General features: G+C 45.3%; 1 protein-coding gene across 1 annotated transcript in view; it reads left to right on the top strand.

Moving 5' to 3' along the window:
* The window catches only part of GRK3 (G protein-coupled receptor kinase 3), a 148,843-nt gene that overhangs the window by 16,686 nt on the left and 105,344 nt on the right, over positions 1 to 26,813 (top strand). The window contains exon 2 of the mRNA XM_029049390.2: positions 14,756 to 14,832. Within this exon, the coding sequence (XP_028905223.1) occupies positions 14,756 to 14,832 (77 nt within the window). The remainder of the gene's footprint in view (positions 1 to 14,755; positions 14,833 to 26,813) is intronic.

The following is a 26,813-nucleotide window of genomic DNA, read 5'->3' as shown; positions in this document are numbered from 1 at the left end:
AACGAGCTTTTGGTCTGAGGAAGGGGGGCAACAGGTATTAATATGATAAGAAATTTATACTATAGAATTTAGAGATGTACATCAGTGCTGTAGGGTGGGCAGTGGGGCGAATATCAAGTGTCCAAAGATCAAAGTTCGAAGGGCAGAGATGACGCAGTGGCAGAGGGAGGTCGGGGAAAGAGGACTTAATCGGGGAAGGCTTCTTGGAAGAGATGGGGCCGTAAAGATGCTTTGTGACCTTCATTCATTCAGTTGTATTTATTGAGCATTTACTGTGTGCAGAGCACTGTACTGAGCACTTGGGAAAGTCCAATAGAACAATAAACAGGTACATTTCCTGCCCACAACCAGCTTACAGCCTAGACCTGAAGGCAAAGCATCATGCTTGCTAGAGGCAGCAAAGCCCACTTGGTCCCCCGACGTTAATCTAGGCATCGTATGTCCAATGTAACTTTTATTTATCTATTTTTTATGGTATTTGTTAAGCTATTACTATGGGTAGAACACCATTCTAAGCGCTGGGCAGGGATAAAGGCAGTGTATTAGTATTAAATTAATACATGGGTCCAGATACCACATTTGGAGTGTTAATTTTTAAAATGTGACCAGAGTTTCCGAAAAGTATCTGACCCTCCAGGTTTCATCTCTTTTGAGCAATTTGAATGTGAATTCTTTATTTGAAGCAACTGGGCAGGCATCATTCAGCGGCCCATGTTTGGATGGAGTTAACTGCATCTGTATTTAACCAAAAAAGGGTCAGAAGCACATCCTCATTATGGTCCATGATTTTGAATTCTCCGGTGAGGATACAGCTAAATTTGTAGACTGTCCGTGCCAAGTTTTTCAAACTAAGCTGCTGATTTTTAAGAAGGGTCAATGTGTAAATGTTATCAACAGGAGGCAAGCCGATGGCTTGAAGTGTAAGAAGACGTCATGTCTGATGTACTTCCTATTCTCGCCCTATATGGAGTAAAGTCACTAATATATTCATGCATTTTTTTCTTAACTTTCTCATGTGATGAAAATGAAGGTATGTGAGAAAATCCGTGGGTGATTCTTTTGGACTGATGAGAAGAAAACTTCTAGATAACTTCTAGATGCCATCCTTCTCTCTCTACCTCAATCTCGTCTCTCTCACCGTCGACCTCTCACCGAATCCTACCTCTGGCTTGGAGCGTCCTCCCTCCAGTTATCAGACAAACAATGAGTCTCCCCCCAATGCCTGGCTTATCATTATTATTGATTAGACTGTAAGCCTGTCAATGGGCAGGGACCGTCTCTATCTGTTGCCAATTTGTACATTCCAAGTGCTTAGTACAGTGTTCTGCACATAGTAAGCGCTTAATAAATACTATTGAATGAATGAATTATTAATAATAATTGTGTTTATTGAGTGCTTACTGTGTGCAAAGCACTGTACTAAGTGCTTGGGAGAATAAGTATAACATCAAACAAATCCCTTCCCACAACAAGCTCAGCTCACAGTCTAGAGGGGGAGGCAGACATTAATATAAACAATAATAATTATGGTATTTTTTTAAGTGCTTACTATGTGCCAGGCACTCTACTAAGCACTGGGGTAGATACAAGCAAATCAGGTTGAGCACAGTCCCTGTCTCACATGGGGCTCACAGTCTCAATACCCATTTTACAGATGAGGCAACTGAGGCCCAGAAAAGGGAAGTGACGTGCCCAAGGTCACACAGCATACAAGTGGCAGAACTGGGATTAGAACCCATGAACCTCTGACTCGAGGCCCATGCTCTTTCCACTGAGCCAAGCTACTTCTTTAGACTGTGAGCTTGTTGTGGGCAGGAATGTGTCTGTTGTACTTTCCCAAGTGCTTAGTACAGTCCTTTGCACAGAGTAAGTGCTCAATAAATACGATTAAATGAATGAATTATAATGGATGGCACTATGGGCTCTGAATCCAGTGGTGCGAGTACAAATACTATATAAAAAAAAACCAAAACCCAGTGTGGATGAATGTGTGGGCCTCAGGAAGAAAGAGTCTTGTCCGTCCCAGTTTGTAACTTGGCGAAATAGTATTTGGAGAGATTAATTAAGGGCATCATGAGAAGGGAATTCCAAGTGGGACATTAAAAAAAAAATTGCTCCGTAATACTGGATTATGAAATATTCTTGATGGATTACAGTCACTTAGTATCTGGCAGTGAATAATCACTAAGTGAAATTCCCCAGTTAGGTTGGAATTAGGTGCCTGACAAGCAGAATGCTGCTATTTGTAGAAATTTGTTAATATCTTTGGAAAAAAATGACTGCCAGGCTGAGGCCAGTTGTGTCCCAATCCAGATGCTTTTAGCTATTGAAAATCCTGAACATAATTGCTATTAACAGTCTTCTTCCTGAAAGGGCAGGAACCGGGGTTAGCGAAAAGGAGATGTATTCATTTGAGCATTTACTGTGTCCAAAGCACTGTACTGAGCACTTAGCACAATAAGCGCTTAAGAAGATTGGAGCGCCGTTTTCGTCAGGTGATGAGAAAACGGAGTGTGAATTCTTAGTCGGCAGTCTCTATCGAGAGCCGTTTCTCCATCAAAATCGTGACTGTCAGGAACGTTGGCATTTCTACGGAGATGGTATTGGCACCCCCTGCTTGGAAAATAGAGTTGGGAATCTTAGTGTTATTCATTCATTCGGTCGTATTGTTTGAGCACGCACTTTGTGCAGAGCACTGATCTACGTGCTTGGGAGAGGACAGTAATAATAATAATAATAATGTTGGTATTTGTTAAGCGCTTACTATGTGCCGAGCACTGTTCTAAGCGCTGGGGTAGACATAGGGGAATCAGGTTGTCCCATGTGGGGCTCACAGTCTTAATCCCCATTTTCCAGATGAGGGAACTGAGGCCCAGAGAAGTTAAGTGACTTGCCCACAGTCACACAGCCGACAAGTGGCAGAGCTGGGATTCGAACTCATGAACCCTGACTCCAAAGCCCGTGCTCTTTCCACTGAGCCATGCTGCTTCTCTACACCAATAGACAGATGCATTCCTTGCCCACAACCAGCTTATGGTCTAGCTTAGTGGAAAGACACGGGCTTGGGAGTCAGAGGACATGGGATCTAATCTAATCTGCCACTTGCCTGCTGGGTGACCTCCGGTAAGTCACTTTACTTCTCTGGGCCTCAGTTACCTCATCTGGAAAATGGGGATTAAGACGGTGTCCAGGTCGATTTAGCTTGTATCTTCCCCAGAGTTTAGAACAGTGCCTGGCGCATAGTAAGCGCTTAATAACATAATAATAATGATAGTATTTGTTCAGCGGTAACTAGATGCCAAGCACTGTACTGAGTATTTGAGGTAGATGGAAGATATTCATTTAAAAGTATTTATTGAGCACTTACTATGTGCAGAGCACTGTACTAAGCGCTTGGAATGTACAAATCGGCAACAGATACAGCCCCTGCCCATTGACGGGCTTATTCAGCCTGGACTCTGTCCCTGTCTCACATGGGGCTGAAAATCTAACTAAGAGGGAGTTAATGGGGATTTAATCCTCATTTTTCAGTGGAGGAAACTGAGGCCCAAAGAAGTGAAGTGACTTGCCCAAAGTCCCACAGCAGACAAATGGCAGAGCTGGGCTTAGAATCCAGGCCCTTCTGACTTCCAGGCCTGTCCATTAGGCCATGTTGCGTCTCCGTTGTTGTTGCTGTTAGTGTTATTATTATTATTGGAATTCCTGTGGGGGCTGGACTGCCAGTGAGGAAAGTTTTTCATTCTTTCAATCGCATTTAATGAGTGCTTACTTTTTGCAAAGCACTGTACTGCACGCTTGGGAGAGTACACTGAAGAGCTCTCTGTGAGTTGAGCAGGCTTTCTGGTTGGCGGCGACAACCATGGCTGAGGCTGCTTGTCATTCATTCAGTTTTATTTATTGAACTCTAACTGTGTGCGGAACACTGTACTAATCGCTTGGGAAGTACAGATAGGCAACAGGTAGAGGCAATCCCTACCCAACAACGGGCTCACAGTCTAGAAGGGGGAGGCAGACAAAACAAAACAAGTAGACAGGCATCACTATCATCAACTATCTACTGTCTACCCCAGTGCTTAGTACACATAGTAAGCGCTTAACTAATAGCATAATTACTGTTTCTGTGTGCAGAGCACCGTATTGAGCCCTTGGGAGAGGATTACACCACAGTAAGCAGACACGTCCCCTGCCCACAACGAGCATAGAGTCAAGAGGGATGGTGACTGGCAGGAAGCGGAGGGCTCTTGTGGTAGGGCACAAACCATAGTCACTAGAATCAGTTCCTTCTCCCAGGTTCTCAAATGTCAACTCAGATGTGCCACAGAGAAGCAGGGGATGGGTGAGCAGAGGGTAGCGTCGGAGCCCTCGGTCGCCAATCCTCCACCCCCCGGCTTGGGTGATGCCAAAGCGACGGTCAGTGATGCGTGATTAGAGACTACGGAGGTTTCCGGATCTTTCTAGGATGAAAATTAGCCCCTCCTAAGGATGATGCTGCCCCACCCTGTCCACCCAAATCAGTCACTCAGTCTTATATAGTGAGCACTTATTCTGTGCAGAGTACTGGACTCAACACCTGCTAGAGTAGAGTTATGACCTCCTTTACCCTGTTTGTGAAATGGGGATTAAGGCTGTGAGACCCATGTGGGACATGGACTATGCCCAATAGTCATTCGTTCGTTTATTGTTGTATTGATTGAGTGCTTACTGTGTGCAAAGCACTGTACTAAGCACTTGGGAGAATACAATATAATGAATAACTTGTATCTATCCCAACGCATATGGCCAAACCTGGCCCATAATAAGTCCTTAACAAATGCCAGTAAAAAAAAATAGCCCCAAACCTGCCCTCAAGGAGCTTCCCATCTAGCTACCCAAGGCAAAAGAAACACTGGGGGCCACAGTAAGTTCTCATTCCGTATTCTGGGAGTCAGAAGATCATGGGTTCTGAACCCAGCTCCACCACTTGTCTGCTGTGTGGCCTTGGACAAGTCATGTCACTTCTCTGTGCCTCAGTTCCTTCATTTTTAAAATGGTGATTAGGATTGCGAGCCCTGTGTGGGACAGGGACTATTTGTATCCACTTGATTTGTTTGTATCTTCTCCAGCGTTTAATAATAATGTTGATATTTGCTAAGTGCTTACTATGTGCAGAGCGCTGTTCTAAGCGCTGGGGTAATTACAGGGTCATCAGGTTGTCCCACGTGAGGCTCACAGTCTTAATCCCCATTTTCCAGATGAGATCACTGAGGCCTAGAGAAGTTAAGTGACTTGCCCACAGTCACCTAGCTGACAAGTGGCAGGCCTGGGATTTGAACCCATGACCTCTAGTACAGTGCCTGACACAGTAAGCATTTAGCAAGTATCATGATTATGATTAGATCCTGGAAAAGCATGTGGCAGCGTCAAGAGACCTAGTTTTTGGCATTCAGTGAGCCAATTTTGCTGTCGAGACAAGTTCATCGAGGTCCTAAGAGTTGGAGGGGCCTTATCTGACTAAACGTTTGGGAGCTAATTGTGGGCAGCTAATGTATCTGTTTATTGTTTATTTTGCTCTCCCAAGTGCTTAGTACTGTGCTTTGCACCCAGTAAGTGCTCAATAAACATGGTTGATTGAATGAATGAATACAACAAAATAAGTAGATCTGGGTCCCTGCCCATGAGAAGCAGCGTGGCCTAGTGGGAAGGGCACAGACCTAAGAGGCAGAGGACCTGGGTTGTAGTTCCTCCTCCTCCACGTTCTACTGTGTGACCTTGAGCAAGTCACTTACTTTCTCGGTGCCTGTTACCTCATCTATAAAATGGAGATTAAATCCTACTCCCTCCTACTGAGACTGTGAACCCCAGGTGGGACAGGAACTGTGTCCAACCCGATTAACTTGTCGCTTCCTCAGTCCTCAGAACAGGACTTGGCACATAGTCATGCTAATATTAATTATGGTACACTTACTCTCTGAGCGTTGGGGTGGATACAAGTGAATCAGGTTGTACACAGTCCCCCATGAGGCTCAAAATCTTAACCCCCATTTTACAGATGAGGTAACCAAGGCCCAGAGATGTGAAGCGATTTGCCCAAGGTCACCCGGCAGACAGGCGGTGGAGCCGGGACTAGGATCCACGTCCTTCTGACTCCCTGGCTGGGGCTCTGTCCACTAAGCCATGCTGCTTCTCCAAGCAGTAAGCGCTTAACAAGTCCTATTATTATTATCGCTATCATTATCATCATCATCATTATTATTATTATAATCATTATTACGAGCTGACAGGCTAGAGGTCTGCCAGTGCTCCAAAACAGGGCTGGAGTCAGGAGCTGCCATCTGTGTTCACAATGCGGGGAGGATCGTCATTTGCACATGGTCTTTTTAACCCCTACCCACACCCTTGATGGGGGGTCTTTTGGATTAGTTACAGTGTCTTTGACAATGACATCCTTCTTCCACCCCAGCCTCCGACTTACCCCCCACCCCCTTCCCCTCTTCTCTCTCTCTCTCAGTCTCAGGATTAATTATAGGAGCAGACGCAATGGGAAATTCCAAGGGTTCAAGGCACTTAAAAAATGAAACTCCTCAGAGGACAGCTTGGAATACATCAAAATACACTTCCTCCCCCCAAACCCCAGCTCTCGGGAACATTTTCGTACCACCCCTCTCACGTTTTCTATTTTGCCAGATCGTCTAATGTGAATCGGTACTGCGGGTTCATTGTTCATTGTCATGTCTGACACCCGCCTTGGTATATGGTAGTGTCTTCCTTCACACGAGCGGAGAAGTTCCGAGTGATTTCAGGAAGACATAATGACGAATTTGGACTTAGCGAATAGCTCTGGCGGCAGACTGGAAAATTATTCCACGGTTCAAGCCCGGTGGCATTTTGGCGTGCAGGGAATGTGCATACCAACTCCGTTGTATCGCACTCTCCCAAGCGCTTAGCACGGTGCTCTGCACAGAGGAAGCGTTCAGTAAATACCCTTGATTGATGTTTTCTAGAAGCCTGCTCCTTGTTGTCTGTGAAGAGATTTCACTAATGAAATTCAAACTGGTATCTCCAAGTGTGAAATTTTCAAACCCTATTGGAAAGAAAACAGCATTAAAAAGGGGTGCAAAGTGTCAAAATATTGTTAAAAAAAAAAAGCACCATTGCCGATCTATATTTAGCCCTCTGAGGTTGTAGAGCTTCTTTAGAATATGAATTGTCTCATGCCGAGCAGTTAATGGGATGCAAATTACATACAAGACATTTCTGCATCAATAAGGAGCCGGAAAACAAAGAAGCCTTACAAAATCTTGGCTGTGAACTGTGCAGATGCGTTCGAGAACAACTTCAGAATCTGTCTGGTTATTTGACTAGTTCTATCTGGGTTTTATGTTAAGGGAAAAGACGCTGTCCCCTAATATCTGTAAAACATTATAAAATTCAGCATTATACGAGGGAGCTAGAAACTCCCTCGTATAAATAATAAAGTGCTAATATAATGCTGTCCCCTAATATCTGTAAAACAGTATAAAATTCAGCATTATACGAAGGAGCTAGAAACTCCCTCGTATAAATAATAAAGTGCTAATATTTGATTATGTAATATTTTTTTTTGTCTCGGCCTGATTATTTTGAATTCTTCATTTAAAGGAGAAAAACGGGAATGAGTCTGACAACTCTTTGTATTGAACTCTCCCAAGTGCATAGTACAGTGCTCTGCACACAGTAAACGCTCAATAAATGCCATCAGTTGATTGATATCAGCTTTGGGCGAGCTGTCTTACAGACAATTGTAAAGGTATCTATCAGAAGTACTTGAAAAGGCCAATATGTCGTAGCCTGGTGGTGGAAGAGCTTTGTGAGGGAAACTGCATGGAAATAATTGTCCGTTCAAGAAGCTTGACTAATGGTCAAATATAGTTTTGCAATCTGTGCCTTAATTAGCTTGAAGAAAGCCAAGGTGGCCATGGAAACCGTCTTGACTTTTTTTTTTAATGGTGTTTGTTAAGTGCATACTATGCTCCAGGCACTGTACTAATGGCTGAAGTAGATACAGGCTAATCAGGTAGGACGCAGTTCTTGTCCAGTATGGGCCTCACAGTCTTATTCCCCATTTTACAGATGAGGGAACTGAGGCCCAGAGGAGGGAGGTGACTAGCTCTAGGGAGACTAGTGGTGGAGCTGGAATTAGAACGCAGGTCCCTCTGACTCCCAGCCCTGGGCTCTATGCACTAGGTCATGCTACTTCTCCGATCTTTATCTGAGGCATCAGGTGTACTTAAAAAAAGCCAATATGGTTTTGTGATAGGAGGGCTTTGTGAGGGAATTGTGTGGAAATGGGGGCTCAGTCAAGTAGATTGAGAAATGGTCAAATGTAGTTTTGCCATCTGTGGTTTATTCATTTGAGGAAGCCATTGTAGCAGAGGAGACTGTCTTGACTTTTTTTAATGGTATTTGTTAAGCGCTTACTATGGGCCAGGCACTGGAGTGGATACAAGCAAATCAGGTTGAACACAGTCCCTGAGGAGCTCAAGGACAGTCCACAGGGAGCTCAAGTTTTAATCCCCACTTTATAGATGAGGGACCTGAGGCCGAGAGAAGTGAAGTGACTTGCCCTAGGTCACACAGCAGACAAATGGCAGAGCTGGGATTAAAACCCAGGCCCTTCTCACCCCCAGGCCTGGCCTCTATCCACTAGACCATGCTGCTTCTCAATACAATTTAACAGAATTTGCAGATCTGTTCCCTGCCAATAGCGAGCTTACAAGCTAGAGGGGGAGACAGATGTAAATATGAATAAATGACTAATTTATAATGTGGAATTTAAAGAGATGTGCCTAAGTGCTATGGGCTTGGTGGTGGGGTGAATAACACATGTCTAGATCGACAGATCTAAGTGCACAGACAATACAGACCGGAGAGGGAGCTGGGGAGAAGAGGGCTTAAGCAGGGAAGGCCTCTTGGAGGAGGTAACCTTAATAATGGTTTGAAGGTGGAGAGAGTGGTGGTCTGGCATATGTGGAGGGAGAAGGAGTTCCAGGGTAAGGGGAGGATGTGGGAAAGGGGACGGTGGCGAGATAAACGAGATCGGATCACGGTGAGAAGGTTGGCATTAGAGGAGTGAAGTGTGCGGGCTGGGTTGGAGTAGGAGAGCAGTGAGGTGAGTAGGAGGGGGAGAGATGATTGAGAGATCAGCCCAAGAGAGGTGGGGGGGGGTTGACACAAATCAGCTGATGGGTGCCTCCCCCGCCACCCCCGGTCCCTTTCCCCCTACCCCCCAACAACCCCACCTGTTCAGTCTGGGAGCCCTATACAGGACAGGGACTTAACCTAATTGATGTGTATTTTATCCCAGTGCTTTGTCCAGTGTTTGACCCATAGTAAGCACTTAACAAATACTCCTAAAAGCGTCCTCCCCCCCCAAAGAAAAACCACACCAAAACCCCCCAAAAAACTCCAATGGGCCCAGACTGTTGAGAGAGAGAGCCTGAGTGCAAAATACCTCCACCTTCCCTTGTGCTTTTTCAGTTCTTTTTCCTGCTCCTCTACTCTTACCCTCCCAACTTGCCAGCTGAGTTCTTTGGCAGGCTGAACTCCCCATGTCCCTTTGGAACAGATGTGCCCTACTAGTTCCACCCTGCGCCATCCACAAGTGCATCACTCTCCTTTCTCCCTTTCTACCTTTAAATTACTTTGTGTCTGTCTCCCCTATTATTTTTCAATGGCACGTTAAGTGCTTACTATACCGGCACTGTTGTAAGCACAGGGATAGATACAGGGTAACCAGGTTGTCATTCATTCATTCAATCGTATTTATTGAGCGCTTACTGTGTGCTGAGCACTGTACTAAGCACTTGGAAAGTACAATTTGGCAGCAAATAGAGACCATCCCTACCCAACAACGGGCTCACAGTCTAGAAGGAGGGAGACAGAAAAGAAAACAAAGCAAAACAAGTAGACAGGCATCAATAGAACTATAGATATATACACAGCATTAATAAAATAAGTAGAATAATAAATATGTACATATATACATAAGTACTGTGGAGCAGGGAGGGAGTAGGGGCGATGGGGAGGCCTCCCGTCCCACATGGGGCTCACAGTCTCAATCCCCATTTTACAGATGAGGAACTGAGGCCCAGAAAAGTGAAGTTACTTGCCCAAGGTCACACAGCAGTCAAGTGGCAGAGCGGGATGAGAACCCCTGACCTTCTGACTCCCAGGCTGGGGCTCTATCCACTTTCTACTAGTAGGATAGAATCACCAGCATAACGAAGGTTGTTTGCAATCCTCCCGCCAAACTCTACCCCCCGTTTGTTTTCATCCAATCCAACTTCTTTCAATATGTTTTCGGCATGAAGAATGAACAGATAAGGTGATGAGATAAATCCTTGTTCTACACCCTTACTAATGAGAAACCAATCAGTTTCTCCGTATTCCTTTCTTCCTGTAACCTTCTGTCTGGCAAACGGGTTTCGTATTAATGCAATCAAATGACTTGACATACCCATTTTCCTTAATGTCCTCCAGAGCTTCTCGTGATCCACACAGTCAAAAACTTTAATCGATAAAGCACATACTGTCTTTTGATATTCTCTTGTGCTTTCAACTATCCAACAGACATCAGTAATAACATCTCGTATCCCTCGTCCTTTCCGGACTCCTGCTTGAACATCGGGCAGTTCACGTTCCACGTAGGTCTCCATTTGCTGTATAGTTTTTAGCAAGACCTTGCTGACGTGTGAGATCAAGGAAATGGTACGATGATTGTCACAGTTAGTCATATCTCCTTTCAGTATTGGAACATGAACGGACCTCTTCCAATTGAACAAAACAAAGTGCGTTTAAAAACAGAAGGATTGAAAACAAGTTATGTGTTGGTTTACGAATGAGGTCCTGGGGGGTAGAGAGGGTAGCCTTTTGCTGTTACAGGACGTGAGCTATTTGTGCTGACAAGGAGCAGTGAAAATCTCTTCCTATGGCTCACTGTCAGTTCTTGGCCTGTTGATAATCAGGACTTTTAATTCCAGTCAAACCCAATGATCAAATCGTGCAAGGGATTAAAAGTGCACTGAAGAAAAAAACAAAAACAAAAGTAGAATTCAAGATAACAATCAGGAATTGTAGGAAAAAATAATGATATAAAGATAGGAAGTCTGCTGGCTAAAGAGGAAATGTGAGGTGGTTTATTTTTTATTTTTTTTTTTTTAGTCCATGTAGTGAAGACTCATACCTCAGAAATATTTATTCAAATGAGTCAAGGAATTCAACTCTAATAGGAAGGAAACTGGAAGAGGAGTAGGGTAGGAGTCAAGTTCAAGGAATAAATAAGAAAAGAATAAAAACTGAGCTGATGATTTAAAAAATTCAAAGGCGTGAGCGGGTGTGATACACCCTCAGTTCTGCTAGAATGCAGTAGTAATTTCCTCAAGAGCATCATGTTTTGGAAAAAATGACACCAGAGGTACTTATTTCTTCATCTTAATGTCCATCTTCCCTTCTGATCTGTCAGGGCAGGAATGTGTCTGCCATTGTGTTGTCTCATAATCTCCCAACCGCTCAGCCCAGTGCTCTGCAGCCAGGAAGCGATCAGTAAATACCATTGATTTTGATTATGGTAATCATTGATTGAATGGGCATTATCAGATTAGGAGAAGAGTTGGAAGCTAGTGCCTTGTTGGACTCAAATCCGACAATGACTCTCTTCCCCTTCAAAGCTTTTTTGTAGACTCATTTCCTCCAAGAGGCCTTCCCTGATTAAGCCTTCCTTTCTTCTTTTCCCGCTCCTTCTGTGTCTCCCTGACTTGCTCCCTTCATCCCCTCTCCCAGCCCCACAGACTTATGTTCATATCTGTCATTTATTTATTTCTTTTAATGTCTGTCACCCCCTCTAGACTTTAAGCTCATTGTGGGCAGTCTGTTTGTTAGATTGTACTCTCCCAAGCGTTTGGTACAATGCTCTGCACACAGAAAGCCCTCAAAAAATATGATTGAATGAATGGCTTTTTATTCGATATAAATTTTTATATTGTAATATCTTATGTGTTCTTTTAAAGACTTTCAGTAAGGGCTGTCCTACTACCTTTAAATGCAGGCTGTCATGCTCTAAAAGCACTGTGGCCCCAGAGCTAGGTTCTAAAACTTCGTTGCTCGGAAAGAAAATCTCTTTGCATCAAAGCTCTGCTCTCCTTAACGTAGCAGGTCAATAGTGGCCTTTGTTAAGTGCTTACTATGTGCCAAGGACTGTACTAAACACTGGGGTAGATACAAGATCATACAGTCCCACGTGGGCCTCACAGTCTAAGTATGAGGGAGAACAGGTATTGCATCCCCAGTTTGCAGTTGAGGAACAGAGAAGTGACTTAGACAAGGTCACACAGCCTGCTGGTGGCAGAGCTGGGCTGAGAACCCAGGTCCTCTGGCTTCCAGGTCAGGACTCTTTACATGAGGCCAGGTTGCTTCTCGTGCTTCCTCACCTCTAACCCCCTAACTTAGATCCTTCCTGGTGCCTGGCACGCCTTTTCCCTTCCCATCTGCGAGACCATAACTCTCCCTATCTTCAAAGGCCTTCAGAAACTGTGTCTACTGTATCTACTCCAGGAGGTTTTCCGGGACTCATTTCTCTTCTCTCCATCCTATCATCCAGCACTTTTGCCCTCCACTCCTTTCTTGTTGAACGTCTGATGTATCACTTTGCGTTCTCTATGTGAGCACTTTATCCTTCTGTTCCTGATTTATTTGATCAGTGTTTCCCCCACTAGATCATAAGCTCTCTCAGGGCAGGGACCAATGCCTGCCAATTCTGTTGAACTCACCTAAGCTCTTAGTTCAGCAACTCCCTCCCCCTGGCCTCCAGACAAGTTTCATTGGATCTTAATATTGAGCCCACTAAAAAGCCCCCTACAAGGAAGTGAAAACAGATAGCAGAGACAAAAGCCTCAGGAAGGGTCCAAAGGCCCACAGTGAAGAAGAAAGGAGGCCGGGCTTTGCTCGTGTCTCTGGTCCTGGTTGCCCCGTGACCGTGGCAGTCTCGCTTCTCTTCTCGTCTCAAAAACCGGGACTGAATTCTACCTTTTCCAGGTCCTCCTTCTCTCCTGGGCCCCGGGAGGCAGAGAGTGGATTCCAGTGGCATTTGGAGTGACCAGAATTACATCTCGTCATTTATTTCTTTCTGTCATTATCTGCCTCCCCCTCTATACTGTAAGCTCACAGTGCTCTGCACAGAGTAACCACTCAAATACCATTGATTGATTGACTCCTCTGCACCCGATCAGTGCTAGTGATTGATCAGTTGGAGAAGACTGCAAAAACAGAAGCTCGTTGTACCCACATTAGTGGTTTTTCAATGAAGGGGAATCGTCGACCCAGTCGAACAGCAGCCGTCTGTAGCTCGTGGTGACTGTATTTATTCAGGGCTGACTCTGTTCCGAGCACTGTGCTGAGTGCTGGGGTGGGAGCAAGGCCGTGAGATGGAACTCCGTACCTGCCCCACACGGGCTCACTGGCTAAGAGGGAGGGAGGGCAGTTATCTCATGTCCATTGTACAGATGAGGAAACTGCGGGGCTGAGAGTCCAAGGGTAGAGGGGAGTGGTGAGGGCTAAGATTTCCTGTAGAGACAGGTCCAACAACAAACCTAACAGGTTGGGTTTTGAGCTGTGGTTGTAACGTGGGCAGTGCCAGGCCACCACTGATTTCCTTCATTTAAGTCTTTATTTTCTTTTCGCACGTCAGACTTTCCAAGGTCACAGAGCTGGCCAGTAGCAGAGCCCGCCTCTTTTCACTTCTGGTTCCTTGCTCTTTCCCTTAGGCCACCCGGCTATCCCCCCTCTGCACTGTGAGCTCACTGTGGGCAGAGAATGTGCCTGTTTATTGTTGTATTGGACTCTCCCAACCTCAATCAATCAAGTTTATACATTCATCTGCTTTCTTCAAGTTTTTTTTGGGGGGGCAGTAGTAGGGTTTGGAAGGGAGTGGGGATGGGAGATATTTAAATATTTACTCTGTACCAGGCACTGTACTAAGTGCTAGATCGCTACATGATTTTTTTAATCCTACAATTTTAACTGTGGGTGGACAAACCATATTTGTTTCTTTTAATGTCTTTTTTATTTCTTTTTTTAAATGGTATTTAAGTGCATACTATGTGCTAAGCACTGAAAGAGCACAGGCCTGGGAGTCAGAAGGAACTGCGTTCCAATCCTGGTTCCATCACTTGTCTTCTGTGTGACCTTGGGCAAGTCACTTCACTTCTGTGGGCCTTAGTTCCCCCCTCTGTAAAATGGAGATGAAGACTGTGATCCCTATTTGAGACGTGGACTATTTCCAACCTGATTTTCTTATATCTGCCCCATTGCTTATTTCAGTGCTTAGCACATAAGTGCTTAACAAAAGCCACTATTATTATTAATATTAAGTATTAGCTTAGATTCAAGCTAATCAGTTTGGACACAGTCCATATCCCAAGTGGGGCTCACAATCTTAATCCCCAATTTACACATGAGAGAACTGAGGCCCAGAGAAGTCAAGTGACTTGCCTCAGGTCACACAGCAGACGAGTGGAGGAGCTGGGATTAGAACCCAGGTCAGGTCTCTATCCACTAGGCCAGGCTGCTTCTCATGTTAATCCCTTGAGGTTATGGCAACAATTCTTTCAAAGACATTTCACTATTTAGGAAGACATGATCTGATGCTCTCTAAGTATCCACCTTTACTAGTTTGTGTCTTATGGATTTTTTCCTTTAAGTGTATTATGTCCCATTAAGAACCTATCTCTCTCTTGCCTTTCAGCATTCGGAGTGTAATGCAGAAATACCTTGGGGAAAGGGGTGAATTGACTTTTGACAAGATATTCCATCAAAAAATTGGTAAGTTTTGTTTCTCCCTTTTGCACTCATTAATGTGTGTTAGTATATTTAAGTGTGTTGGTGGTTGTCGTGATAGAAGGGCAATGGCAGCTGAACCTTAAAATCTTTTCTAGTTGTGTGTAGGATACCTTGAAGTTCTAGAGTGCATATGTAATTGTATTTTAACTCTTACTATGTGGCAGGCACTATACAAAGAACTGGGGTAGATACAGGTTAATCAGGTGGGACACAGTCCACATCTCTCATGGGGATTAAAGTCTTAATCCCCATTTTCCAGGTGAGGGAACTGAGGTCCTGAAAAGTGAAGTGATTTGCCCAGGGTCACACAGGAGACAGGTGGCAGAGACAAGATAAGAACCCAGGTCCTTCTGACTCTCAGGCCCAGCCTCTATCCACTAGGCCACGCTCTTTCTCCTGAAAAGCATTCTGATGAAATTTCCCTCTAGGTGTTCAGTTGTAATGTGTTATTTTGGTAAAGCGATAATCACATTTATATTTAACAATAATAATGATAATTATTATTGTGGTATTTAAGTGCTTAAATTGTGCCAGTCACTGTACCAAGTGCTGGGGTAGGTACAGACAAATCAGGTTGGACACAGTCCCTGTTCCACATAGGGCTCACAGTCTAAATCCCCATTTTCCAGAAGAGGTAACTGAGGGCCAGAGAAGTAAAGTGACTTGCCCAAAGTCACATAGTAGAAAAGTGGTGGAGCCGGGATTAGAGGCTGAGACCTTTGAGAGGAGATTTGAATTATTGATGGGGAATCGACTGACCAAAAGGACTGAAGAGTCTGTTATTGGATGAATTTGACAAACTCCTTAACATGACTTCTCTAAATAGCAGACGATGCTTAAACCAATCAGTAGCTGACCTCCAGGTACCCATGACTATCCCTTCTGGCTAATCTTTTGGACAACATACTGCCTAGGTAGCTGAATTCATTGATCGCTATAAGCATTGTGCTGTTGATGTTTGGTTGTGTGGAGAGTTTCCTGTAGTGCAGGCAAGTTTTGGGCCTAGTGTCAGCCAGTCAGTCATATTTATTGAGCAATTATTGTGTGCAGAGTACTTCACTAAAAGCTTGGAAAGGTACAGAATAGCACTATAACAGCCACATTACCTGCCCACAACGAGCTTACAGTCTAGACGGGGAGACAGACATTAATACAAAGAAATCAAGGATATGGATGTAAGTCTTGAGGGGCTGCAAAAGGGGTGAATAAAGGGAACAAAGTGCAAGGGGAATGCAGAAGGGAGAAGAGGAAATGAGGCCTTAGGGAAGACCTCTTGGAGGAGTTGGGCCTTTGAAATATAAGGCTGGTAAGGCTTTGACAATGGGGAGAGCGCTCGTCTGTCGGATTCGAGGAGGGAGGGCATTACAGGTCAGAGGCAGGACATGGGCGAGAGGTCGGCAGAAGGCAGGACGGCAGAAAGAACGATATATGAAGCTTGGTGTCAAATGCTCAGAAGTAGCGGGCTTGTGGGAAACCCCTGCGGCAGAAAGAGCAGCCTGGAGGGCACCAGCAGCAGCTGGGAGCGGGGATTGCTCTCCTGTCCTGCCCTGTCCTGTCCCGGAGCAGAGGCTTTGCCAAGCTGGGGATGCCAGCAGGCCGGCTGGAAAAAACAGAGACTGACCCTGTCTGGGACAAATGGAGGATTCAGCCAGGGTCTAGCCTAGCTGGCAAGCACCGAGGTGGGGGAGGGAGGGTTCAAGGATCGGCGGCAGTGGGTGAGGAGTGGGGGAAGAAGAGAAGCTTGGCAGGGCAGGGGGAGGGAGGTTTCAAGGATCCAGGCTGTGCTGGGGGGAGAGTAGCTTGGCTGGGCAAGGGGAGAGTGGGTTTTAGTGGTGGGTGAGCAGGAGAAACTTGGCTGGGCAAGGGGAATGTGGGTTTAAGGATTCGAATCGGGGCAGGAGAAGGAGAAGCTTGGCGGGGCTCCGCCACTTGTTTGCTGTGTGACCGTGGGGAAGTCACTTCACTTCTCTTTCCCTCAGTTATCTCATCTGTCAAATGGGGATTAAGACTGTGAGCCCCATGTGGGGCAGTGACTGAGTCCAACCTGATTACCTTGTATCAGCTCCAGCACTTAGAACGGTACTTGGCACAAAGTAAGTGCTTAACAAATACCATAATTATTATTAATATTATTGGGGGGTGGTGAGGGGGGAAAGCTTGTTCCCGGTTGCATTATTTTTGAAAGCAGGCAGCTGTAGCCAAATCTCTTGCTGCAAATTGGGCCCCCCCCCTTTTTTTTTTTTTACAGTGGTATCTAAGTGCTTATTATGTGTCAGGCCCAATGTTTTAAGTGCTGGCATAGAGCCAAGCTATTCACGTTGGACATAGTCCCTGTCCCACGTGGGGCTCACATTCTCTTTCCCCATTTTACAGATCAGTTAACTGAGGCCCAGAGCAGTGAAGGGACTTGCCCAAGGTCACCCGCCTGACAAGCGGTGGAGCCGGGATGAGAACTCAGGTCCTTCTGACTCTCAGGCCCGGGCTCTAGCCACTAGCCCATGCTAGCTCATTGCGGCTCGAGCCTGTACAAAGGCTCAGTACAGTGCGCTGCACATACTAAATGCTCAAGAAATACCGCTGATCGATGAATAGTAAAAAAACAAAAGTACATAATTCAACCTTGGGGAAGCAGCATGGCATAGTGGATAGAGCACGGGCCTGGGAGTCAGAAGGGCATGGGTTCTAATTCCGACTCGGCCACTTGTCTGCTTTGTGACCCCTGGCAAGTCACTTCACTTCTCTGGGCCTCAGTTGCCCCATCTGTACCAGGAAATACGACTGAATGAAAGAAGCACCTCCGTTTCATTCACCAAAGGATAGTGGCAGGAGTCTATTTCTTGCTCTCATCAGATACCACAGGGACAATTCTGGAGCCAGCATACCCATGGTTAGTTCCTCCGAGAGCAGGAGAGTGGCTAGACTAGCCACCTATCTGCTTTGGGTTTTGTCCGGGAGCACTGGTGTACCCCTAGGTCATGTGGAGACCCCCCAGAAGGACACTTCTTCCCCACAAAAGTTAGGCTACGATGCCGGGGACACTGAACTCCCCAAACCCACTTAAAATGAGTTGTCAGCATTCGAGCCAGTGGTTTCCATGTGTGTTTATCCAAATCTTCCCTTTTTATGTTGCTGATGTTAGCTCTTGGAGAGAAGGGGGCTGTATCATCTGCTTCAACTGTGCTCTTCCCAGCTCTAGCACATTGATTCAGTAATTAATTAATTCATTCACATTTATTGAGCACTTACTGTGTGCAGAACATTCATTCATTCATTCAGTTGCATTTATTAAGCGCTTACTGTGTGCAGAGCATTGTACCAAGTGGCTTGGGGAAGTAAAATACAACAATAAACAGTGACATTCCCTGCCCATAACAGGCTCCTAGTCTAGAGTAGGGGAGACAGACATCAATACAAATAAATACAATGAGATACATCCATAAGTACTATGGGGCTGAGATGGTGGGGAAGAGCAAAGGGAGTAAGTCAGGACAATGCAGAAGGGGTGGGAAATGAAGAAAAGTGGAGCTCATTTAGGGAAGGCCTCTTGGAGATGTGACTTCAGTAAGGCTTTGAGGAGAGGGGGGAAGAGTACAATACAACAATAAACAGACACATTCCCTGCCCACAACAAGCTTAGACCCTAGAGCGGGAGGAAACCAAGATGCTCAATTCATGTTTCTACTATCTAGTGTTTGTTTATTATTGTGCTCTTTTAGGCGGTAAAGATGCAGATATTTCTCTGTGGAAGTTGGGAAGCTCCCCCACGAATTTTGGGGTCTTGGAGGGTGGGATACAAAAAGTGTGTAACAGTACAAGATTTTTGCCTTTTTATTACTTCATAACTGAGCTACTTGCCCCAGGTCACACAGCAGACAAATGGCAAAGCCGGAATGAGAACCCAGGTCCTTCTGACTCCCAGGTCCGGGCTATAGCCACCAGGCCGCGCTGCTTTAGTAAAATCAGTGCAGTGAATAACAGGAGTCCAGTGTGAGGCTGATGGGGAGAAGAAATTTCTCTCTTCTCTGTAATCGCTCCCTCCCCTGCCCCTTTTCTCCCTATTCCCCTCTCTGTGAATTACAGTTGCTTGCGATTGAAATTGAAAATGAAATTGGGAAAGCTTGTGATTTTTTTTTTCTGTCTTTTTAATTAAAAGCAAACAAAACACACAGGCCGTGGTTGTCACCAGTGTAATGGTTTGGAATGGATTGTAACTTTTCAGGAAACTATAAGCTTCTTGAAGGCAGGTCAGATCTTTGGACCCTGGACTGTGTTGAACTATGCTCTCCAAGCGTTTATCCCAGTGCTCTGCCCACAGCAAAGGTCAAAAATACCTTTTCTTTTTGGTCTGATTGGTTCCTTCCCCCCTCCCAGCCCCACAGCACTTGTGTACAAACCTGTAGTTTATTTCTCTTAGTGTCTGTTTCCCCATCCCCTAGATTGTCAGCTCATTGTGGGCAGGGAGTGTGTCAGTGTATTGTTGTATTTTATTCTCCCAAGCGCTTAGTACAGTGTTCTGCACATAGTTAGCACCCAAGAAATACAGTTGAATGAATGAATGAATGTTTTGTAGATGAGACTTTGGGCTGGCCCTTTTTTCCTTTATGTCTTTTTGATTCCCACGTTGATTAAAATACCTTACCATGCTTAACACAAACCTTCGATACGATTGTTGAGCCTGGATTTTGTGGTAAACTGCTGCACAATTAGCTGACAAATTAAAAAATAATCCGGTATACATTACCCTGGGAAATGATTCATTTGTTCGAAGCACTTAATCAATTCGGAGGAACCAGGAGAGAGAAATTTTGGACGCTCTTATCTATAATTCACAGGAACACAATGAAAATTGAAGGATAACTTTTTTCTGCCGTAAAGCTGGCTTTTACTGCCTTTTTGATGTACAAAATTTAATTCTGCACTAAACTCCTATAAGCCACTTCTCATTTTCAGTCATTAAAAATAAGATTCTCTCCAAGTAAAATTCTCATTAGAGTCGATTTTGAGGGCTTTGGGCTTAAAAAAAGAGATTGAAAGCTTTAGAGCAACATGAAACATAGATGCCGATTTCTAAGGATCATCCCTGTGAGGTTGGAAATGTATTTAGCTTTATGAGGAGGTGCCAGTGATGAGGTGCCAGCCGATTGATAGTTTAATTGAACAAGGATATTGAAGGCCTTTGAAGTGAGAATGCATTTTCCATTGAATAGATTTAGTGAAAAAAATAACCCAACAGTTGTTGTTTCAAGTGAGGATTAATTCGATCAAGTACCCAACAGCAGAGTCTTTATTATTTGGTGTGTTGGGCCAGGGGCTAGAGTGAAAATTTTTTGCTTAATGGAGAAGCAAGAGGTTTCATGACAAAAATTAAAATGAATGCCTTGGGCAGGGGTGAGGGTGGGTATATATTTTGATCAACAGTTCCCCTGCTCTTATGCACACAGGGAATCTATAAGCACACCGAATGGCTGGGAACCGTTGGACAGATGGGAATTTTTGCTGTGTGGGTTAAACAAGGTCTAGTCAAAAGGAACAAATACAGAAAGCTTATGGAAACCCCATAGATAATGCCGACAACAGAAGAGCCGTATTTGCCATGTGCTTTTTCAGTGCCAACATCTTTTGTGTCATTTCCCACCCCTGAAGCGTTTTCACTTGGGGATAATAATAATGATAATATTTGTTAAGCGCTTACTGTGTGCCAGGCACTGTACTAAGCACTGGATGCAATTTGCCACAAGGCAGAATCAGCTACCAAGACCAGACTTGTGTTTTGCTTCATCGCTCTCTGTGTTGTGGCGGTGTTGGCTTATCGTTTTGGCATCTCCGCTGGGTCTTGGCTGCCGCTCATTCCCTGAAACTCTCAATGTACCCCAATGGTTGGATTGCATTACTCGAAGAAAAGGCTGTTTGAAACTACTTTCGGTACCGTGTAGTTCGGTAGCAGGAAGGTAAACATTGACCTCACGGAATAGATGTAGAAGAGGAGGCTGTGGAAAATTTCGCCACGGTGATTTAACCACAGGCCTGTAAATCAGTCAGGCAGTGCTTTCTTGGTTCAGTGCTCCTTGAGTGCATATCTGGACTAGGTACATATCTTATCTGTAGCCCTGGGACCCAGTCACGGGTCAGAGGAGCCAGAATCAATCAATCAATGGTACTGATTGAGCACTTACTATGTGCAGAGCACTGTACTAAGCACTTGGGAGAGGGCAATCCAGCAGAATTAGTTGACACATTCTCTGACTGTGACGTGCTTTCGGTCTAGAGGGGCAGACCAGACTTTAATATGAATAAATGAGTCAATTATGTTGCATGATTTATAGATAGGTATGTAAGTGCTATGGGGTTGGGGGTGGGCTGAATCTCAAGTATCAAAAGGCCACAGGTTGAAGAGCATAGGGGATGCAGAAGAGAAAGGGAGCAGGGAAAAGAGGGCTTAATCGGGGAAGGGCTCTTGGAGGAGGTGGGCCCTTTATAATGGTTTGAAGGTGGGGAGAGTGGAGTTGTGGCTTATATGGAGGGAGCGGGAGTTCCAGGCTAGGGGGAGGATGTGGGAAAGGGGTTGGTGGCGAGATAGATGAGATTCGGACCCAGTGAGTAGGTTAACATTAGAAGGTTAGCTGATTGAGTGCTTTAATGCCAAAGGTAAGAAGTTTCTCTTTGATGTGGAGGTGTATGGGCAGTCATTGGAGGTATTTATTGAGTGCTTGTTTTGCCCAGAGCACTGTACTAAGTGCTTAGGATGGTCCAATGCAACCGAATTAGCAGATATGTTCCCTGCCCATAACAAGCTGTCTAGATGGGAAGACAGACATTAATATGAATGAATAAGTTGTTTATAATACTGAATTTAGAGAGGTGTACGTAAGTGAGGTTGGGGGTGGATATTAAATGTCCAAAGGTCACAGATCCAAGTTACATAGACAGTGCAGAAGGGAGAGGGCCGGGGAAAAAGGATTAATCAGAGAAGACCTCTTGGAGGAAATGGGACCTTAATATGGTTGAAGGTGGGGAGAGTGGGGGTTTGGCATATTTGGAGAGCGGGAGGGGGTTCCAGGCCAAGGGGAGGACAAGGGTCCTGTGAGGCCACTGGGGCATCTTTCCCTCCCAGTCTTGTAGCCCAGGTGCTGGCTCTGGGGGCACAGGGATGTGCAGGGAAGCTGTGAAATGCCTTCGTAGGCAACTAAAAGCAACATGGAGGGCCCCTACTTGACCACTGGCCTGATGATTTCTATCCGGCCTCTGGGTGAGCTGCTGAGGGACTGGGTTAGAGGGGGTGTGATTGGGGGGGGGTCTCTCGGCACACCCTTGAAACCCTCCTTCATCACCACCCCTGCCGAGAGCGGCACTGTGCCCGCTTCAGCCAGAGAAACCCTCTATGGTCAGGAGAGGGCTTCCCCAACCCTCTCCACAGCCACCCCACAGTTACCTCAGGCAGGAAGATGGGGTGTAAGAAAAGGGTGGAGCGGTTCAAATGCCACTTAATACAGTGCTTTCCACACAGTAAGTGATCAATAAATATGACAGTGAATGAATGAATGAATGAAATGCCCCATATTTTCCCCAATTAGGTGTAATTGGGCCACATATTTTTTTTTTCCTCAAAGGGTGAGGAGTCATCAGCAATTTGTAGTTCCACCTTGTGGCCACGTTCAGCTGTCCCGCTTCCACCAACCTCTCCTTAGTGCCTAGGGCAGTGCTCTGCACTCAGTTTGTAGCACCGATGATGGGGGTTATTATGGAGTTCTGGAAGCTAGTTTAGCCAGGACCCATTGGAAGAGTATTTGATTTTGTACCATTGATGTTTTATCCACCAATATGGAATACTACCTTCCTCCTTCTCAGTGGTATTTAGTTAGCGCTTGCTATGTGCAGAGCGCCGAACTAATCGCTTGGCAGAGGACAGTACCACAGAGTGGGTCAATACTTTACCTGCTTGCAATGAGCTTACAGTCTAGAGCTTACAGCAGGGTTTTGATTGTTATTTGCTTGAAAAGTATTCATCTGTTGTATTATACTCCCTCAAAGCACTTTCTACGGTGCCGTGTACATAGTACACAGTGTGGCATAATGGATAGATCACAGGCCTGTAAGCCACAAGGACCTGGGTCTCATCCTGGCTCTACCACTTCTCTGTGACCTGGGGCAAGTCACTTTACTTCTCTGGGCCTCAGTTCCTTCATCTGTAAAATGGGGATGAAGACTGTGAGCCCACATGGAACAGGAACTGTGTCCAACCTCAATACCTTGTATCTAACCCAGCACTTAGAACAGTATCTGGCACATAGCACTTAACAAATAACGTTTAATAAGGGGCTGCATGAGCTTCCAAAAACTCTCCACCAGTCAGATCAACCTGCTGACCTCAGGGGTCCTGGGACAAACTCAGTGTTGAGTTTGGGGATTCTCCACTTCAAAAACATTGGTTCTTTTTCGCCCACTTTCCCCCCACGATAACCCATTAGGTCATAAGTGTCACAAGAGCAGGGAAGAGTGTCTTGTATTGCTTGTGTATATACACAAAGGGAATGCCTAATAAATATTTTTGGTATGGATAGTTAACATTCATTTTTTAAATTCAGTTCCGTTGATACAATTAGGGAACTCTCCTTCTGAGACAAGAGCTGACATGAGCTCGCTATTTATAGCCCGAGTTGCTGAAAGGAACGAGGCAAACGGTTTCTGTTTTAAAGCCCGTGGACAAAGCTCAGCCCTGCCCTCTGAACTGCGTTACAGATGAGAGGGGCATTTTCTGTTCATCTTTTCTTTGCTGCCAAGAGCCACAAATAAAGAGGAAAACATGGAGTGCTGAATACACATTTCCTTCACTGTTGATATGAATACCTTGGATTTCTAGAGTATCTATTTTTTCCCAAGGAAGTTTGTTTGCTGTTCAAGGAAATCTTAAAGAAATGTGTAATGTTTATCAGAGGTATATTCTTGATGTAAAATTGGGTGTTGAAATATTGGCCAGGAGAATGTCAGAGTGAGTTTAGGTTTGAGTTTAAGTATGTTTCTACTCTAGTTTTTAATGTTCAGATCCTTTAAAAGAGAATTTTTTATGGTGTTTAAGCACTTACTGTGTGCCAGGCATTATACTAAGCACTTTGTAGACACAAGTTAATCATGTTGGACCTAGTGCATGTCCCCAATTGGGCTCTCAGTAGTAATCTTTATTTTGTAGATGAAGTGACTGAGGCCCAGAGAAGCAAAGTGAGTTGCCCAAGATCCCACAACAGACAAGTGGTGGATCCATAATTAGAATTCAGGCCCTTCTGACTCCCAGGCCCATCTTCATCCACTAGGCCATGCTGCTTCTTGGGGAATTTATCAGAAGAACAAGAAATGACAATCCTAAAGTAACAATGGTTTACTTTTTTGGCTTTTGGGGAGCACAAGGAGAGTCCCAAGAAATCTAAGAAGGGAAGGGGGAAGAACAGGAGAAAATTCCTTTAGAGAAAGCTGGTGATGGAGGAAGATTAGGAGAAATGAGGATAGAGGGGAGAAAAAAAAAACTAGAAAAAGAAAAGGAAAGACTGGGAGGGATGAGAAAATAAAATAAATTGTGGTATTTAAGTGCTTACTATGTGTAAAGCCCTGTTCTAAGCGCTGGGGGATACAAGGTGATCAGGTTGTCCCACTTGGGGCTCACAGTTTTAATCCCCATTTGACAGATGAAGTAACTGAGGCACAGAGAAGTTAAGTGACTTGCCCAAGGTCACACAGCTGACTAGCGGCAGAGCCGGTTTAGAACCCATGACCTCTGACTCCCAAGCCCGCATTGTTTCCACTGAGCCACACTGCTTCTCTAAATGTTGGTATTTAAGCACTTTCTATGTGCAGAGCACTGTTCTAAGCGCTGGGGTAGATACAGGGTAATCAGGTTGTCCCACATTAGGCGCACAGTTAACCCCATTTTACAGATGAGGTAACTGAGGCACAGAGAAGTGAAGTGGCATGCCCACAGTCACACAGCTGACAAGTGGCAGAGCCAGGCTTCGAACCCATGACCTCTGACTCCCAAGCCCGGGCTCTTTCCACTGAGCCACGACTTGGCATGAATTTTTTCCCCTTGGTCTCGGCTGACTTTTCATGAAAAACACAGCTTTAAAAATCTGAATTCTGGGAGTTATGGGAGGCAGAATGAGGTCCCTGATACTGTTACTTGGTCTGACAAGTCTGGATTGTGAAATATAGCAGTGTCATCTTGCATGTAATGTGTGCAGACAGAGCGAACTAATTTAACAAGGATCACTTGGAAGTAATCTGACAGCTCTATAACTATTCACAATATCCGATCGCAGTCAGACGCTTTTTTTTGCAGATAAAGGCGGTCAGGTTAGGAGGAATCACTGTTGGCGTTTTTTCGCACAAATGCACATTTTATCATGTGTTTTTCCTGTGTATGTAAAGTCCTTTTCACATCTTTTGGCCAGTCAGGGGTAAAAGGAGTTTTATTAAAAGACTTTGGAATGACAGAGATTTGTTTTCTTTTTCTTTTATATTATGTTTACAATTCTTAGGACTCCCTCTGTGGTGCATTTTTTCATCCAGTGTTTAATTTAAGCGCAAGTCCTCTATGCCAGCAGTATGTGAACTAATAAGGTAGGTCTTGGAAAACAGAGCTTAGGGCCAGAGAGGTGGGGTGGCCAAGCCTCTTGAGTGGAAGAACAATAAATAATAATAATAATGATAATAATTAGAGAAGTGGAGTGGCTTAGTGGATAGAGCCCAGGCCTGGGAGTCAGAAGGACCCAGGTTTGAATCTTGGCTCTGCCACATGTCTACTATGTGACCTTGGGTAAGTCACTTCACTTCTCTGGGCCTCAGTGACCTCCTCTGTAAAATGGGGATTAAGACTGTGAGCCACATGTGGGACGGGGACCATGTCCAACTGATTAACTTGAATCTACCCCAGTGCTTAAGAAGTACCATAATAATTATTATTATTTTCATTGATTACAATGATAATAATAGTTGTGCTTTGTGTTAAATGCTTATTCTGGGCCAGCCATTCTACTAAGCGCTGGGGTGGATACAAACAAATGGGGTTGGACACAGCCACTGTCCCACATGTGGCTCAAAGTCTTCATCCCCATTTGACCCAGGTGGGAACTGAGGCACAGAGTTGTGAAATGACTCGCCGGGGGTGGGGCTGGGATTAGAACCCAGGTCCTTCTGACTCCGAGCCTGGGGGTCTGCCCACTAATAATAATAATAATAATGTTGGTATTTGTTAAGCGCTTACTATGTGCAGAGCACTGTTCTAAGCGCTGGGGTAAACATAGGGGAATCAGGTTGTCCCACGTGGGGCTCACAGTCTTAATCCCCATTTTACAGATGAGGGAACTGAGGCACAGAGAAGTTAAGTGACTTGCCCACAGTCACACAGCCAACAAGTGGCAGAGCTGGGATTCGAACTCATGAGCCCTGACTCCAAAGCCCGTGCTCTTTCCACTGCGCCACGCTGCTTCAGAAGCGGAAAGCCCAACCAGGCCGAGAGCCGCAGAGCAAAAGTGATGGCCAGAGGGCGTTCCCTGGGGTGGAAGGGGGTCGTAGTAGCCGGTGGGAGACGGGCCCGGGGTGTCGGGGAGCCGTTAGCGGAAGCGGGACCCCTCCCACGTCCCAGCCACCACAAAGGTGGGTTGGAGCGCAGCACGTCACCCCTGCTGCCATGGCAGCGAAATCATTTTCACACATCCCTTGTCACTTGCAAACCACAGGGCCAGTGAGAGAGCCACACGGTTGTCCCGCTTTGAAATCCGGGGCTGTTCTCACCTACCTCAGGGAAAGGGCTTACCCTGCCATTAAGCCTAAGGGCCTGGGCCCGTAGTGGATCAACTCCGTGGGAGAACGAGTGACTCAGTCCATCGGTCGTATTTATCGATCGCTTACCTTGTGTGGGGCACTGTGCTAAGCACTTGGGGTGGAGTATACTAGAGTGGTCGGTAGATGTGTTCCCT

The sequence above is a fragment of the Ornithorhynchus anatinus genome, chromosome 21 (assembly GCF_004115215.2).
Source record: "Ornithorhynchus anatinus isolate Pmale09 chromosome 21, mOrnAna1.pri.v4, whole genome shotgun sequence".
NCBI classification, from domain to species: Eukaryota; Metazoa; Chordata; class Mammalia; order Monotremata; family Ornithorhynchidae; genus Ornithorhynchus; species Ornithorhynchus anatinus.
Note: the sequence above shows the minus strand (reverse complement) of the source record. Positions and strands in the feature narration are given on the sequence as shown.